This window comes from Mangifera indica, chromosome 17, assembly GCF_011075055.1.
Source record: "Mangifera indica cultivar Alphonso chromosome 17, CATAS_Mindica_2.1, whole genome shotgun sequence".
Lineage (NCBI taxonomy): Eukaryota > Viridiplantae > Streptophyta > Magnoliopsida > Sapindales > Anacardiaceae > Mangifera > Mangifera indica.
Window position 1 is genome coordinate 12,441,525 of NC_058153.1, and position 19,239 is coordinate 12,460,763.

At 28.9% G+C, this 19,239-nt stretch overlaps 1 protein-coding gene across 1 annotated transcript; it reads left to right on the forward strand.

Moving 5' to 3' along the window:
• Positions 1-487: 487 nt before the first annotated feature.
• Positions 488-5,252, forward strand: LOC123200271 (receptor-like protein 9a). The gene is made up of 9 exons (XM_044615412.1): positions 488-1,058; positions 1,411-1,557; positions 1,686-1,823; positions 1,893-1,967; positions 2,050-2,205; positions 2,287-2,436; positions 2,524-2,670; positions 2,760-2,906; positions 3,106-5,252. Exons 1-9 carry the CDS (start codon positions 701-703, stop codon positions 5,250-5,252), a joined length of 3,465 nt encoding a protein of 1,154 aa, XP_044471347.1. The 5' UTR covers positions 488-700.
• The last annotated feature ends 13,987 nt before the right edge of the window (positions 5,253-19,239 follow it).

Sequence of the window (19,239 nt, forward strand, 5' to 3'; positions counted from 1 at the left end):
ATAATGAAAAGAGAGAATAGGAATGGAAAGAAGATCATGCCTAGAAAATGTACAAACTTCAATTTAAAGCAATAAAGACGAGAAAAAAAAGGCAATTGTTGCATTCACATTGACTCGAAGTGTATGATCAATGACGAAACGCGCATAGAAAATGTACAAACTTCCGATAAATATAAAAATTCAATTTATTTCGTGATTAGTTACCCAAGTCAACATATATTGATAAATGGATAGCTCAAGTCAATTTAAACTTGACGTCCAAAATGTGCTTAGTATTTTTAAAATACACAACAAATTCATTATAAATTTAGTAATGAAATTAAATTATATTTATTGAAAACTGATATTATATATACAAATAAATTATGTAAATAATTTATCCAGAATTGATGTGAATATTCTACATAGTTATTCTACATATTCAGTTTATATGAATACTATTATTCATTTATTAGTTGTTTTATTTTTTACCAAATGATATTAACTGCATATTTCAATGCTCGGATTCTGAGAGTTAAGCAAAGTATTAATACTTTTCAATTGGGTTACTGAAAAATTGTTGATTTTAAATGAAAAAAATTTTAAAAGGAAAAGACGGGGAAATTCAAGAGAAGTGGAGGTATCATTGTATTATAAATAGAGTGGAGGTGGTGTGTTGTGAGTCACAAGAGAATTATATAATTTATTATTCTGATAAGAAATGAGTTGTAAGTGGCTTTTGATGTTGTTTTTAGTAATTAAGTTGGTTTGTTTGGGTGAGGGGTGTTGGGATGAAGAGAGAATTGCCCTTCTTCAACTTAAACATTTTTTCAATAATTATAATTCTTATTACAAACGTCTTAACCTCTATGATTGGGTGGACAATTCCGACTGTTGTGCATGGGAAAGAGTTGAGTGTGACAACAATACTGGCAGAGTCATCCAAGTCAATCTCCATGAAACAAGAGATTGGGAATTAAGAGAATGGTATCTAAATACATCTTTGTTTTCTCCTCTCCAACAACTTAAGGGGTTAGTTTTAAGTTACAATAACATAGGCGGTTGTATTGAAAACGCAGGTCAATTTTCTACCTCCTTTGAACTTTATTATTTCTATAGTTAGCATTATATTTATTTTTTTCTATAAATTTCTTTGCTTTTGGCTAGTATCATATGATTTGAAAGAAACATTTCTATTGTTACAATTTCTTGTTTGCAATTAAATTGCTCAACACCTCAGATTTTCACTAGCCAACAACATATATAATTTGTAGGCATTTAATAAAAATATTGAGAAAGGTCCTCTTATGAATAAATGTTGAAATTTTACTTATTGTTTATATTTTCAATATTCTGTGAATAATTTTGTGATACCTTATATGTTATTTACATGAAACAATTTATTGGCTTGAAAATGTTTGAGTAGTGCAGGTTTCGAGAGGCTGAGAAACTTGGAGGAACTACATTTATCTAGAAACAAATTCAACAATAGCATCTTTTCATCTCTAGCAAGTCTCTTCTCATTAAAAACATTGACTCTAAGTGAGAACAATTTGAATGGGATTATTAATATTCAAGGTAATTAGCTAGCTTCTCATTCCCATGATTTCAACCTTTTTTTTGGTGAATTCACAATATAATTAGACATTTTAAATTAAATATATGAAATAGTACTTAATCTTGTGAAATTGTTTGACCATTTTTAGGTTTGAGTAATTTGGAGGTTATGGATTTAAGTTATAACAACCTCAACAATAGAATATTATTCTCTGTAGCTGGTCTCTCTTCATTGAAATCTTTGTATCTACAAAATGTTGGATTGAAGGGAAGTGTTGATGTTGAAGGTAAGTACAATAAAATCCCTCATGTTCTTATGATCAAGCTTTAATTAATTCTATTTCATTTATTACTAGGACTATATTATTTGAAGAACTTAGAGGAATTGGACATGAACTGGAATAGGATTGGCCAATTTGTAAACTCCAAAGGTAAACAATGATTTTTGTTTCATTTCTTGGTATATATTACATTGAAGATTGTTGATTATAAATTTAGTTTTTTAACGTACAGATCATGGAGCCTTGAAGAAGCTGACTATCCTTTATCTAGAGGGTATGAAAACCACTAATGCAACTGCCCTTTTCCTATCAACATTAATGTCATTCTCCTCCTTGAAGACGCTTCACCTTTCATATAATAATGTTACTCAAATAGAGATTACTCAAGGTAAGAAATAAGTTAAAGTTATGATGTTAAAACAAAATTTCTGACAATTTTCCAATTACTTACCTAGTGTCATTTTAACAGAGTTGCACAGTGTGACCAGTAGCGTGGAAGAATTGTTCTTGGATTTTAATAAGCTCCATATAAACTTTCCAAATATTGTTAAAATTTGTCCTTCACTAAAATTTTTGGCAATGAGGAGTTGTGAGTTCAATGGCTTCTCAGAAGTTGAAGGTATGTAAATGATTGTGTACGTGCTATTCAAATCAATTTCCATCTATATAACATAGTCATTTTAAATATGTTACATTTTTACAACAGAGTTGCAAAATTTGACCAGCTTGGAAGAAATGCACTTGGATGATTCTAAGCTCCCCAGAAGCTTTCTACGATTTGTTGCACCTTTTACTTCACTGAAAGTTTTGTCAATGAGAAATTGTGAGTTCAATGGCATCCCACAAGTTCAAGGTAAATAAAAGATTAATTACAATGTGACAACATATTCAACTTAATTATATGTGCAATGAAATTCATGAAAATTCCTGTCAATATTGTAGGTCCCCTTAATCTAAAAAATTTGGAAAGTTTGGACATGGTTAATACTACTCTCAACACAAGCTTTTCTAAAATCTTTAGACTGGGAACTTCTCTTAAAACATTATCATTGTCTCACTGCAGACTTAGTGGCACATTAGCTGACCAAGGTTAGTAATTTGCTCATATTCTTTCTCCTCCCCAAGTCAAAATTAATTATAACTACAATGACCTAATGAGAATATAAAGAAATTACAAGTATTAATATACATAAATTGGCTTTTAATTTTAAGCTTGGAGATTGCTATTCTACATTCTATTGTTTAAAACATTGGATTCTTCATAAATAAAAGACATGTTTCATTACAGGCTTGTGTGAGCTGATGGATTTGGAAGAGTTAGATATTGGCTATAATGATTTAACGGGTGTCTTACCTCCATGTCTTGCAAATTTGACTTCACTTCGACAATTAGATATATCTTCCAACCAAATTAATGGAAACATCTCCTCATCTCCCCTTGATAACCTAAAATCCATTGAATTTCTCCACATTTCAAACAATCTTTTTCAAATCCCAATTTCACTCAATTCATTTTTTAATCTTTCAAACCTCAAAGAATTTTGGAGTGAAAATAACCACTTATATGTTGAAGCCATGTCATATTCCTTGACCCCAAAATTCCAATTAAATTGGATCATATTATCTGGCTATGGAAGTGTTGGCACTTTTCCCAAATTTCTTTATCATCAACATGACTTAGAAAGTGTTGATCTCTCTCACAATAACTTGACTGGAGAATTTCCATACTGGTTGTTGTACAATAATACCCAATTGGAAACACTCTTTCTAGTTAATAATTCTCTTTCAGGAAATGTTGAGTTGTCATCTCAATCCCATATGAATTTATTCACACTAGATATCTCCTTAAATTTATTCCATGGTCAAATTCCGACAAATATTGGTGCAAAACTACCACACCTAGCATATTTAAATATGTCTAGAAATGTTTTCAACGGTAATATTCCATCTTCTTTTAGTAATATGAGCTCCTTGATAAGTATGGACATATCAAACAATAACTTGTTTGGTGGATTACCTGAACAGTTAGCCATAAGTTGCTCCTCACTAAGAGTACTTGTGCTATCAAACAACAATTTGCAAGGTCGGATCTTTTCTAATAATTTTGAGTTTACACAGTTTAATAGATTACAATTGGATGGCAATAATTTTAGTGGAAGGATTCCAAAAAGTTTGTTTAATTGTTCTACTTTGCAAATGTTGTATCTTAATGACAACAATCTCTCAGGTAAAATCCCAAGAGGGTTTGGAAATCTATCACATTTAGTTGATATAGTGATGTTTAATAATCAACTTGAAGGTCCACTTCCAAAGGAATTTTGTCAATCTCAAAATCTTGAAATTTTGGATCTTTCAAAGAACAATATATTTGGGAGTTTACCACCTTGTCTTTGCCATTCAAATATCAGACAGGTTCATTTGTCTAGAAATAGATTAAGGGGACAATTAAAAGATGCTCTCTATATTAATAGTTCTTCCTTGGAGATCTTAGATCTTAGCTATAACCACATAGAAGGGAATATTCCAAGTTGGATTGAGAAACTTTTGTCCTTACGTTACTTGATCTTACGTAACAACAATCTTGAAGGTGAATTACCTACTCAATTGTGCAAATTGGAAGAATTACGCTTGATAGATCTCTCTCAGAACAATCTTTTTGGAAAAATTCCTTCTTGCCTAAATTTTACTTCCCTCCGTGAAGGATATGAGAATGATGAAAGTTTAATTTATGATTTGATGGTTAACTATATAACTATTGGAAGGGGATATGAAGAGTCAGTACAGTTCACTACTAAAAGTATGTTATACTCTTACAAAGCAAAAATACTCGCGTTAATGTCAGGAATTGATCTTTCATGTAATAAATTATTTGGTGAAATTCCTCATCAAATCGGAAACTTTACAGGGATTCATACTCTTAACCTTTCTCATAATAATTTGACAGGATCAATCCCAACAACATTCTCAAATCTCAAACAGATTGAGAGTTTAGATCTTTCTTACAATAATTTGAATGGGAATATCCCTTCTGAACTAATAGAGATATACACTTTGTCTGTATTCAGTGTGGCATACAATAATTTATCAGGCAGAACACCTAAAAGGATTAGACAATTTGCAACCTTTGAAGAGAGTAGCTATGAAGGAAATATATTTCTTTGTGGATTGCCATTGAATAAAAGTTGCAGCCCGTTGGAATCACCATCATTGGCACCAAAAGCTTCATCAATTATCAAGGAAGATGATAGTGATTTTGTTGATAAGGACATTTTCTATGTAAGTTTTGTGGTGACCTACATAGTTGTGCTTATAGCATTTGCTGCAATTTTGTATGTGAATCCATATTGGCGACGAACATGGTTTTATCTTGTGGAGATGTGGATACTTTCTTCCTACTATTTTGTTATTGATCATCTCACACTATTTTATCGTTAAATTATATTGTAATGTTATATGTACTTATGTCAACTTTTTATATTTGAATATATCATTCTAAAGTCAAGTAATAACATAAATTTATTAGACCATTTAAATGCAGTTCAAAAACCTATGCAAAATTCAAAAGTTTATTAAATCTATACAAACAGATTCATGAATAGCAAATTTTAGATTTCTAGTTCTTATGACATTATTATTCAAGATATTAAAATTTATCGAACCATCAAGAAATAAAAATGTATGGCTGGCGATAATTATATCTAGTTGTCTACTTCCAATTTGAGCACATTCCCAAAATGGAAAATAATCTAATTTTCCAAGTCAAGCTAGCTACTTCAGAATTTATGTAAGCTAAGGATTCGAATTCTGATAACTATTGACTTAGAGGGAAATCAATAATTTCCCACAGTGATGTGAACATGACCTAATTTTTCTAAGTCTAGCAAGCTACTTGGATAAAACTTATTGTAGAACAGGTCATTTGCAAAAGAAATTATAACTTTTTGACCTTGAAGAAAACCACTAATTTCTCAGTCAAGTTATTGTCTCCTCAATTTTTCTCAATGTGTTATTGCAAAATAGAAGAAACAAAAATGCAACCTGAAAGGATTTTATAATCTACAACTTTTGAAGAGAGCAGCTATGAAATAAATAAATTTCTTTGTGTATTGTCACTGAATAGAAGTTGCAGCATGCCGGAATTACCATAATCGGTACCAAAAGCTTCATCAAGTAATAAGGGAGATGATAGTGATTTTGTTGGTATGGACATTTTCTATATAAATTTCATGGTGACTTATATAGTAATGCTTGTAAGAAAGGATTAAATTAACAAATTAAAGGTGCATTTGGTTCTAGGTATCTTTTATTATAAAAAATAAAAAATTACCACAAGAATAAATCATTTAAAAGATTGTCGAATATAAATTATTACTATCTTTTATAAAAATAAGTTATTTAGTTGGATGTAATAAAAGAATGGTAAGATATTATTTTACTTAAATATCATTGAGTATAATTATTTTAAACTATTTTTCATGTTACTTATTATATTAATTGAAATCGAAGATACTTTTATCCTAATAAATTAATAAATAAAGATAAAATCGTAATAAAATCAATATTACTTTAGTAATCTTTTAATACCTAAGGTAGTGTGGTAAACAAATTACCTCATATATTAACTGTCACATTAATATTATTAATTAAAGATTACTTAAATCTTTTATTACCTAACAAACCAAGCAACATAATGTGCCAGAGTAATCTTCGTATATCCTCAACCAAACAAACAACCCCTAAGTTCAAATGTGTGAGGAGTAATTCTAGATTTAGTGAAAATTACAAAGATAAAATAGAAAATAAGAAAGCTGGTGGATTCACATTCATTCAAAGCTCTGAAACCACTTGCTACTCCAACCCTGTCTTCCTCCCTTCAACTTTATTTCAATTTTTTTCAATCAAATAATTTTCAATAACTTCTATGATTTTAATAATAAAATCGTTAAAATAATTAGAAATTCATCAAATACCCTCTCCTAAGCTTGCATCAAATAATTAAAAGGCATGTTTTGATTTTTATGGATTTTTTTTGCGCGTTGTCATTGAATAGAAGTTGTAGCCCGTCGGAATCATCATCATTACCTCAAAAGCTTCATCAATTAATAAGGTAGATGATAGTGATTTTGTTGATATGGACATTTCTACATAAGTTTCGTGGTGACCTACATGGTTGTACTTATAGCATTCACTAGAAATTTTGTATGTGACTCCATCTTGGTGACATACGGTTTTATCTTGTGGAAATGTTGAAAGTTTAATAGTACCTATTTGATAAAATAGTTTATATTTAACAAGATTTTGAATACCAAACTTATATTGGCTAATATAAAGTCTATTGGTTAATATAAAAGTGTGACTCTTTATGATGAAAATATATGACTCTTTATGACAAAAATATATGACTCTTTACAATGAAAAAATGTGATTCTTTATTATGAAAAGAAGTGACTGTTTATAATTAAAAGAAGTGACTTTTACTGGGAAATCATAATTAACTCTATAAATAAGAGTTGATCCTCTATCTAACCCTTACAAAATGATACACTACTACACACAACACACTAACAGTAATAACTTACATAAAAAATAAAAAATTTAAGTTCCCTTTATTCATCATTAACTTAAGGGGTCAAGTGAGAGAACATTCTCTAAACTCTTTATGAATTCTCCTTATGTGTGGTGCATTTCAAAATACAATAAATCAATGTATATTTTTCTATCTTCAATTTATGTGAAAAACATGAAGTTTAAGATTTATGTGTTTGGTAGTTTGATGTTTAATTGTTTCTCCTTGAATGCAATTATTATGACTTGCATTATAGGCATAATTAACTTACATTAATTGTTTTTCTATGAATGTAATAATGACTTACATTATAAGCATAATAGTTTAATATTTAATTGTTTCTCATTTAATGTAATTGTTATTTACATGAGCGATAGTTTGATATTTCATTATTTCTGCTTGAATGTAATATTATGACTCACGCAAATTATAGAGAAGATATGGCCTTGCAAATTGTTGTTCAATAGAAAGTAACTATGTTTAAGTGTTTAGATGTTAAACAATGTTATTATAGAAATGTTTAAATATGCCAGCCAGGAAGTCAATTTTTGAGCCAGTTGCGTTCGACTTTACAGTTACAGTATGATTTTTCCCATGCATCAAATTAACATAAATATGACTCTTGATTAGAGCAAATAACTCTTGGAATAAACAAAAATATAAATTGTGACACTTTCATCACTGGGAAGGATTGTTAAGAAAGGTCGGCCATTCCTTAGTTCGTATACAGACTCTTTGAGGTAGAGGCTACCGCGGAAGTCAGTCAACCATTAGTACAGAGAGATGAACTACATGACATGGTCACGTTTTTAAAATGTTATGAGAAAACAAATGATAAGAATGAGGCATCAACTTATTTGTACAGGCCCTACTGAAAGGCTTGAATTGAAGTTGTTTTATTTTGGTATCCATTATAGGTTTATATAGTTCAACTCTTTTATATATTGGCCTAACATAGTGTTATAAAAGAGTTAGTAATTGTGCCTGACAAGACATAAAAGGCTTGAATTGAAGCTCATGATCTTTTGATGAAGTTTTCCTTCACACTTTATATACATTAGTATTATTATATGTACAAATAAATTATATAAACTTATAAATATAAACTGATATTATAACATCTAAAGAAGTGATTTTGAAATGAGAAAAAAAGTAAAATCAAATCACTTAATCATAGGTTAGGCTACTACCTCAATTTATATAATTTGTTTATAAGTATAATTTTATTCTATAAAGTCATGCCCAACTTAATTGTCAACCAATGTGGAGCACTCACCTTGTCTTTGTACCTTCAACATTATTTCAATTTTTTCAATTAAATTTTTAGTATAAATTTCATTAACTTCTATGATTTTAATAATAAATGATTTCAAATAATTAGAAATTCATACAAAACCCTCATTTATCTAAATGAATATTTCTCATCCAAGGTTTGATAAAAACAACATATTTTCATCCGATAAATTGAAAATGTTATTTTCCCACCCATTTGTTAAATTCGACATTAGTTTTAATAAATAAAAGACATTTATATCATTTTTTTCAAATATTATAATAGATTTACAATCAACTCTTATTTTTTCATGGGATTTAATATATTACAACACCACCTCTACTAGACTAAATTGTGAATTCTATTGTGAAGGTATAAATATCATTTTGTAAACTTATTAAGGGCAAATGAATATTTCTCCTATCATATTTAAAAAATTATTATATTCAGCTACATATTTTTTTTAAAGTATTTTTAGCCTCAGTGGTTTTTAAATTCTATTTAGAAGATGCAATATGATATTTTCTTCATAAACTTACTCATTGTCCCTATAGTTTCTTTTATTATTATTATTATTATTATTAAGGAAAATATTTTTATTTTTTTGATAGTTGGTGGAAAAAGATTATATTGAGCAATGGTTCTTCAATATAACAATATACCGTTATTGATTTATTTTTAATAAGATTAATATTTTAAAATAAGATTAATATGTTTTAACAAACTCCAAAATAACTGTAGCTAATCAATTTATATGGTGAACGAACTACAAATGTATGATTTAATAATTTTTTTGGACAAGATTAAAAAAAAAAGAAGAAGAAGAAAGAATATTAATTGAAAGAAAATCATGCCTAGAAAATGTACCAGCTTCCAATTTAAAGCAGTAAAGAGTACATAGTATGAACTTAAGAAAGTTCAATTTGTTTTCATGAAAATGATACACTAATTCAAACTCTAAATTCATTGAAGAAATTAATATAAAACATAGCTTTAATCAATACACTTGAGATCCTATGAAATCATGATATGTTTCTATGATTAACCAAGATTTGATTTTAAATATTATTGTGAAGTAACTAAGAGATGTTTCTATTAAAAAAAAAAATTTAATCTTAAATAACATATGTAGTTGTCAACCAATTACATTAACTTGGAAAGTAAGATTACGTTCGCAACGCTCCAAAAGAAAAATATTGATAGTTGCCTAAGCCAACATATATAGAACCACTAAAGTATTACCAGCCAAGCTAAGACATATAAAGTGGAAAACATGGAAGAGACTATTGCTAGAGTTGACAGAACCATGGAGAAAACTACTAGTGAGGTCAAGCTCAACCAAATGACTAGTAACGTTATTGGTGGTGATCATGTCCCATGAGCAATAGTCTTTATCGATTTTCCTACCGTATGCATACTTGGATTAAGGAAGGTGAAATTAAAAAAGAATAACTTATTGATAATTAAGGTTTCATAAACTATAACGAGGTAGAATGCTCATCATCATAACAGAGTGGTTGCATACTAAAGGTGAAGTGAACAAGTGTTGTAAAATAAAGGAATAACAACCAAAGAATTAATCATCTAAATGAGAAGAAAAATATTGATAGCCCCATATATAATAAAGCTCGTATTCTTATTCATGAGATGAATTTATAGGTAGATCATATTAGATATACTATCAATATTATTGACTCAAATTCTAAAAAATATGTAGGTGTCATAATCTTGCATTATGAGAGTGGATCCTTTAGGAATTCTGAATTTCAACTCATGTTGCAAGGCTCTCTCATAGTAATTGTCCTCTTTGTTGGATGAAATTGATTTGCAACTAATTCTTCATCTTTTCTTTTAGCTCATTAACTATAGTTTATTGGAAATTAAGATCGTTTCATATTACTTCTAAGAGAAATATTATGGATAAATACTAATTTGAATACAAACTTAACGTAACTAGGACTAATATTTGTTTGATAAATCTTGTTAAGGTAGTTTATAATGAATATATTGCCAATATTATTAACTGGATGTGTCAAGGGGGCTAAGCCGACCCAACCCCCTTGATTTGGACTAGCTTGTTGGGACACGACTCGTTACTATAGCAGGTCATGCCTGGCCCACGAGTTTTTCGGGCAGACTTGGCACAACACATAACTGTAACAAACCATGCAAAAAATTAAAAAATAATTAACATATAAAAAATTATAAATTTTTATAAGAAATGAAAAAAGTTTAGTTCTTTGATTAATCTTACCTATATGAGAGTGAGATAACCAAAACTTAAGTTTGATTAAAACTTGATATTTGGACCATTATTTGTAGTGGATGAAAGAAGTTGTTACCTTTCATTTATGTGATACTTTACAATCCAATAACTTCTTTCACCCACTATACATAAAAGCTAAGTATTAAGTTCTAACAAAACTAAAGTTTTGGTTATCCTATATAGTTGAAATTGATTATAAAAACTCAATTCACCAATCATAAAAAAATTTGTCTTCTTTTTAATCACAATTCAATTTCTTAATATGTTTTCTTTTATTTGAAAACATAATTTTTAAAAAATTATTCCATAAAAGTATTATTTTTTTATTAAAATTAACTAACTATCTTGCTAAAAACCCAAGGGTTGGCTTGTTAGGGGCTCAACATGACACAAACCCTTAAAACATGGGTCATGCCACAAATTTTAGTATTTTTGTGGGCTGGCCAGGCCCACAATGCCCATTACTGTATGGATCTTGGCCTGGCATAGCCTACAGGCATGGTAGATTGTATCGAAGTTGGCCCAACTCAGTTAAACATGACCTACTGCCAACTCAAGTTCTTTATATATATATATATATATATATATATATATATATATATATATATATATTTAGGGATGACAATTTGGACCTAACTTTGGGGGCCTCGACCCTCCCCGACGCTAAAGGGGAGGGGATTCCCTCATAAAAACGGAGAAAGAGGCAGGTATAGAGATGAAAAAAATCTCCATAATCAGGGATAAGTTGGGGACGGGGATACATTTGTCCCCGCACCGCCCCGTCCCGCCCCTCCCCTCCCCTCCCCGCCCCGCCCTGCCCCGCCCCATCCCCTCCCTACCCCCACGCCCACCCCCATGCCCACCCCCTTAATCTAATATATTAATATAATAATTTCTAAATTATTAAATTCTAGAAATTTTTACATTATGATTTATTAAAACTAATTTTTGAATTATCAATTATCAGCTTTTACTAATTTATGAACTATTAATCTAATATATTAAAAAAACCTCAGAATCTCATTATCATAAAATGCAAATGCACCAAATTAATTCTATTTCAACTTCAAAACTTAGTCAGTCAATCCACCAGGTTTTACACAAAAAAATAAATGATAAACTTGATAAAATCCATTGAAGTGAATGAAAAGTGTTAAATTTAATGTTATAATAAAATTACCCTAAATCACATACATGAAAAGCTACTAATGAAGAGATTGATTATTGCATATTGTTAGATTTTATGAAAACTTTGTATTTGAATTAAAATAATAATGAATACTTTGTAGCTTTTGTAGCAAGTGATATTTTGAAAGAGTATGATTTATTTTATTTATTGAAATACATAAAAGAATTAAAATTTATTTTTGCGGGTATGGGGAGGGGATTTTTCCCTGCGGGAATAGAGAGGGGATTTTTTCCCATGGGGACGGGGCAGGGAGGGGATGGGGAGATGATTTTTCCCCACGGGGATAGGGTGGGGATGAAGAGGGGATTTTCCTTCACGGGGAGGGGACATGGATTTTTTGTTATCCCCGTAACGGGGACGGGGATTGATATCCCGTCCCTGCCCCTCCCCATTGTCATCCCTAATATATATAATTGCTTATGCTTAAATTAGCACATATGAGAACTATACTGAAGGTGTGTGAAATTTTTGTGCAAGAAAATAAAACACACTAAATTTTTATATGTGATTTTGGCTAATCAATCAAAAGCCTACATCTATGGGATTGTTATTGATTGTTTTCCTTTTGAAAAAAAAAAATTATAATGAAAGCTATGAGTGCTTACATATAAATATTAAAATGTTATCTCTTAAATTTTCCACAATTTTCAAATTATATACTTTCAAAAGCACATGTGCGGAATTTCATAAATAAGACAATCATAATCAATATTGAGTCAATAAACTTGAAATTTTGAGTTATAAGGACAAAAAAATATTAGAAATTAAATAGCGAATGGAAATAATAGGCCAAAAGACATATTCCCACCCAAGATTTATGGCAAACCCAAACTGATACCTGTTAAATATTGAAAACCCAAACTCTCACCTATAAGGTGATAAAATTAACAAAAACAATTAATTTTACCCTTAGAATTAATTGCTTCTATTAATTTTAACACTCCATAGGTAAAAGTTTAGGTTTTCAATATTTAATGGGTGCCAGTTTGGGTTTACAATAAACTTTGAATGGGAATATGTCTTTTGGCCAGAATAATAATTCAAAGTTTAAACTTTAAACTCTCACTCCTATAAAGGTTTAGAAATTTAGTCACACTGAGATTGATAGATACAAGTTATTGAAGGAGGTATAGCCGTGTTATTCAATTTTATCAAATTGATGAGCTCATAATTCTTCATCTATTTATTTAAATCAATAATAAGTTATTAATTATTAATTACAATTTTAGGCTAATTGATTGAAAGTTTTTTAGAACATAATTGCTAATTACAAACATGCTCATAAAATATAGGCCAAAGGACTTATGCCCACCCAAAGTATCCTCTTATCTCAAGTTCCCACCCCTTAACTTTGAAAATCCCAAACACACACCCAAGGTGGTTAAAATTAATGGTTTTAGGGGTAAAATTGCTATTTTATTTGTAATATTAAAAATAAACTAAAATTTAATCTCTTTTCCCCCCCTAAACCTTAAAAACTAAAAGTTTCCCCCTAACCTAAGTTTTAAAAAATGACATTTCCCCCATAGAGTTTAGTTTCTAGGTCTCTGACGCCATCACCGATAACAAATATCTCTCAATGCCTCCTCTCCCTCTAGTTACCAAGCTTTTCTCGTTTAGAAGCTTGGATGACATCAATTGACAACGAAAATGACTCTCAGCTTTGTCATGAAGACAAAGCTATTCATTTTCCCCAATGAAGATGAGATTCGACAAAGATAAAGAAGATAAGATCTCTCGTTTTCATCGAGGAGACGATGTTTCGTCTTTTCTCATGAAACATCATCCCTGGTAGGTTTAGAATCGCCAATCAGAGGGGGAGATGGTGAGAGAGCCCTCGTCAGAGGAAGAGAAAAGAGATGCATCTAAAGAAGCATTAGAGATAGTGCCAAAATTTGAAAACTAAACCCTAGGGGGGAATATCACTTTTTAAAACTTGGTCTATGGGGAAAATTATTAGTTTTTAAAATTTAGGGGGGAAGAAATAAAATTTTAAAGGATTAATATTTTGTTAACTTTAACCATTTATGGGTGGGTAAATGAGATTTTCAAAGTTAAAGGGTGAGAACTTGAAATAAGAGGATACTTTGGGTGGGAAATAGTCCTTTGGCCTAAAATATAGCACTAATTCAAATTTGATTCCGAAAAAATATAATATAATATAATTTTAAATATCTAATAACATTAAGGAAGCATCTTGTATCAATTTTCAAAACATTTTTAAAAAAAAAAAATTGATAATAAAAAATAAATGGGTGAAAATGATTATATAATTTATATGGGTGGATTATTTGCTTTTGAAGAGATGATACTTGGAAAATAAGATGGTGGAACATTAATTTCAAATTCGATATAGAAGATGCAATGTGGTATTTCTTTTTTTACAAACTTGCACATTGCTCCTATAGTTTCTTTAATTATTATTATTTTTATTATCAAAGAAATTATTTTTATTATTTTCAGTAATTGCTGAAAAAAGATTATATTGAGTAAATTAAAGAAATGGGCATCCTTATAAGATTCTTCCAAACACAGAAGCCTTGGTCAACAGTTATTAAGATGGTGGAGCCTTTTGGAATTTCAAATTTGAACTCATAATGCAATCATTAATTGTTTAAACTTTAGATATTTATGAATATCATGCATAGAAAATGTACAAACTTCCAATAAATAATAAAGTGTTCAAGTTGTTTTAATGAAAATAATACACTAATTTAGACTCAAAATTAATTGAATAGATTAATATAAAATATTACAACTAAGATCCTATAAAATCATTATAGAAGAAATTAATATAAAATATTTAACTGAGATCTTAAAAATCATTATAGTTTTTATAGATTAATCAAGGTTGGTCTTAAATATTATTGTGAAGTACCCAAGAGATGTTTTCATTAAAAAATAAATTAATCTTAAATAATATGCATAGTTGTCAATCGACATTAACTTGAAAAATAAAGTAACGTTCACAACACTCTATAAAAAAAAAAAGTCGATAGTTGCCTAAGTCAATATAAATGGACAAGATGACTTGACATCCAAAATGTGTTTGGTTTTCTTAAATTAGATAACAAATTAACTATAAATTAGATAATTAAGTAGTAAGTTTTAAATTGCTTATTCATTAGTAATGAAATCAAGTCATATTTATTAAAAAGTGATATTAAATATACAAATTGATTATACAAACAATTTCTTATAAATTGATTTGAAATTTTCTATACACACACACACATATATATTGTGTTTGCATGAAGAACATTATTCATTTATTAGTTGTTTTATTTTTTACCAAATGATATTAAATGTATGAAAATTAATTAAAATAACCTAATTTTATTGAGCTAAATTATATTAGCCAACACTTTATGGATAGTACAAATATGGCCAAGATCCCAATTTAATACCTATTTGACCCTCATCTCTAACCTTAAGAAATTTAGCCTCTCAAACATTTTTTCATTTGAAATTCAATTAAAATGGGATATAAATTAACAAGAAACGTGGTTGTTAATTAATGAAAATTGCTTATTAATTATACTAAGGTATAATTTATATGTAGAAATTGTTTATTTTGCCAAAAAATGATAGATTTTTCATAGGTATTCCGGTTAATTAGTATATCGAGAGAATTTTTTAGTAAAATTGGTGGTTAGATGATGATTTTTTTAAATTTACTGTTAACTAGTTAAGTGCAATGATGATTTTGGCCGTAAAATCCAATAGGTGCGATCACAATTTTCAATAAAATGTATTTTTCTTTATTGTATCTACATAATCTATAAAGTATTTACTAATATCGTTTAATCCTAATAAAATTAAGTTATTTTAATTAATTTCCCTTTAATGCATAGAGACCGAGAGATTAGCCAAGTATTAATACTTTTCAATTGGGTGACTTGGAAATTATAACCAATATAATTGACAACCAATTACATAAACTTGGAAAATAAGGATACCTTTACAACACTCTAGATAAAAAAAGTTGATGGTGGTTTAAGTCAACATATATGAAAAAGGTAGATAGCTATGTCCAAAAATGTGTTTGATATTTCTAAATTAGACATCAAATCAATTATAAATGATAATCAATAAGTAGGATTTAAATTATTTATTCATTAGTAAAGAAATTGACTCGTATTTATAAAAAAGTAATTGTGAATATACAAATTAATTATGAAAACAATTTCTTAGGAATTGACTATTTTTTGTATTCTACATATTTTTTTCATTTGCATGTATATTATAACTCCTTCATTAATTTTCATCATCTCAGTTGTTTTATTTTTCACCTGTTAGTAATATGAAAATATTGCTTTGTTTTTCATTTATACTTGAAATTTTTGTACAAATGGGTATATATATAAATAATAAAATTATATACAATGTATGAATATTAATTGATTGTTAAAATTATATTGATTGATTGCTAAAATTATTATTACTACTACTAATAAAAATATTTTTATTTTTAAATTGTTGGTGAAAAATCAATAACATACTGTAATTGATTTTTGTTTAATAAGAGTAATATTTTTAAATTTACAGTGTTACATCCAGAATCACTGTGGATAATGAAAAGAAAGAATAGGATTGGAAAATGTGCCAACTCCAATTTAAAGCAACAAAGACTTGAAAAAGGGGCAATTTTTACATTCACATTGACTCAAAGTGTAATAAAAGACATTGACAAAATGTGCATAAAAAATGTACAAATTTCCAATAAACATAAAAGTTTAATTTATTTTATGAAAATGATATAGTAATTTAGACTCTAAGTTAATTGAAGAAATTAAAAATATATATAGCTTCAATCAATTAATCTTTAATCGATTCAACTAAGATGATATGAAATCATTACAAGTTTCTATAAATCATTACATGGTTGGATGTTAAATATTATTGTTAAATAACCCAAGGATGTTTCAATAAAAAAATAGGAATTCTCTTTTTTTTTTACAAACTTACAAATTATCCCTATTGTTTTTTTACTATTATTATTGAGGAAATATTTTTATATTTTATTAGAGGGTGAAAAAGATTATATTGAGTAAATTAAAGTGATGGGCCTCATTGTAAGATTATTCCAAACACAAGTCTAGGTCAATGATTGTTAAAATGGTGAAGCCTTTTAGAATTTCAAATTTTAACTAATAATGCGATTAGTCTCTTGCAAGTTTAGGTAATTGTTATTGATAGACTTGAAAAATTATGAGTATTTCACATAATTTTTGGAAATAAAAAAGTTTAAACTTCAAATATTCATGATTTATTTCACAAAAGTAAGGAAATCAGGTTCGTTATAGGCCCTACTTTCTCCCGTAATTTAAGAACATGTTAAGAAAAATTTAGTAGTCCTTTATGTCAACAACCAATGTAACTGTAATGTCTAGCTTTTATAAATTCTCAAGTAGGTGGCTTGACTTGAAAAATTAGGCTATGTTGACAACACTGTTAGAAAAAGTTGATAGTGTTCTAACTTCTAAGTTAATATAATTGGAATATTAGAAGAGTATATAATATGAATGAGAAAAAGAGGCAATTGTTGCACTCACATTGGATCAAAAGTCTTAGAAAAAAAAAATACAAAGACTAAACGTGTTCCAATAAATAAAATAGTTCAATTTGTTTTCATGATTTACTATTAAAGACATTCATAAAATAACTTTAATCAATACAAGTAAGATCCTATTAATTCATTATATGTTTCTTTACATTAACTAAGGCAGTAAATAAGCAGCCATTTTACATTAACTTGGAAAATAAAAAAGTTCACATTTACCCAAGTGATAAAGCTGACAATTTTCAACACGACTCGTCAACCCAATATTTAAAAAACCAGGGTAAGATTAAGTTTTTTTATACGAAATTTATTTTAGATCAACTCGATATAACTCAAAATTAAATTGAGTAGTGTTACTCGTCAACCCAAAATTTAAAAAACTAGAGTAAGATTAAGTTTTTTTTATACGAAATTTATTTTAGATCAACTCGATATAACTTAAAATTAAATTGAGTAGTATTAAGATTCACATAAAAATAATCCGACATGATCCGAATCGATTTGAATATTTTGGAAAAATGTTACTTTAATGGAATTTGTTAGAGAGAATTTATAAAAATATTGAAAAACAATATCAATAGTGGAAGATAAATTAAAGTTTTAATAAAACCACAAAAAACCTTGAGCTGATCTTATTTTAGGATGAAAGATTCATGAAGAAAAGCGTTCAAGATATACTTGCATTGGGCAACTCCTTCAGTCTTAGTGATTACATTGTTCAATGTTATCAAACTGGTGAGTTCATAATTTTCCACCTAAGTTACTAATTTGTAACTACTAGGGATGGCAACGGGGAGGGGTGGGGAGGGGCAGGGAGGGGATCTCAATTCCCGTCTCCATCCTTGTAGGGGATATCAATCCCCGTCCCCGACCGGTCCCCTCTACGGGGATGAAAATGATTCCCCGTCCCCTCCCTGCAAAGAAAAATCCCCTCCACATCCCCTCCTCGTACCCACAAAAAAAAAAATATTTTTTACCTTGTAAATATAATATAAATATATTAAATAACAAAATTAAGCAAAATTAAAATTAATCTACTATTTGAAGTATCATAAATATAATATATTAACTCCTTTAATATGCACAACAAAAACCTAAATAAATTTAAAAAACATAAATAATTTAAAACTATAAAAATATATTAGTATTTTAAATAAATATATTAATATAAAGGGACGGGGATAGGGGCAGGGAGGGGAAGGGTCGGGGCGGGGAGGGGACATATGTATCCTCATCCCCGGCCTGTCCCCGATTGTAGGGATTTTTTCATCCCCGTCCCTGTCTCCTTTCCCGTTAGGGTTGGGGAGGGTCGGGGCCTCTAAAGTCGAGTCCAAATTGTCATCCCTAGTAACTACATTGTTCTATAGATTCTTTTATTATTATTGTTATTATTTTTTAATAATTGGTGAGAAAAAATTATATTGAGTAAATTATTTTCTACAAAATACTTTTGCAGAAAATACTTCACACAAATAAGATGAATATTTTTAAATTTACAGTGTCACATCCAGAATAACTGTTGCTAATTAATCGGTATAGTGAATGAACTCCAAATGTAGATTTAT

Coding starts and splice junctions, on each gene's coding strand:
- LOC123200271 (XM_044615412.1), top strand. CDS start 701: ATGAGTTGTAAGTGGCTTTTGATGTTGTTTTTAGTAATTAAGTTGGTT. Junction 2,206..2,286: donor TCAAATAGAGATTACTCAAG/GTAAGAAATAAG, acceptor TCATTTTAACAG/AGTTGCACAGTGTGACCAGT. Junction 2,907..3,105: donor TGGCACATTAGCTGACCAAG/GTTAGTAATTTG, acceptor GTTTCATTACAG/GCTTGTGTGAGCTGATGGAT.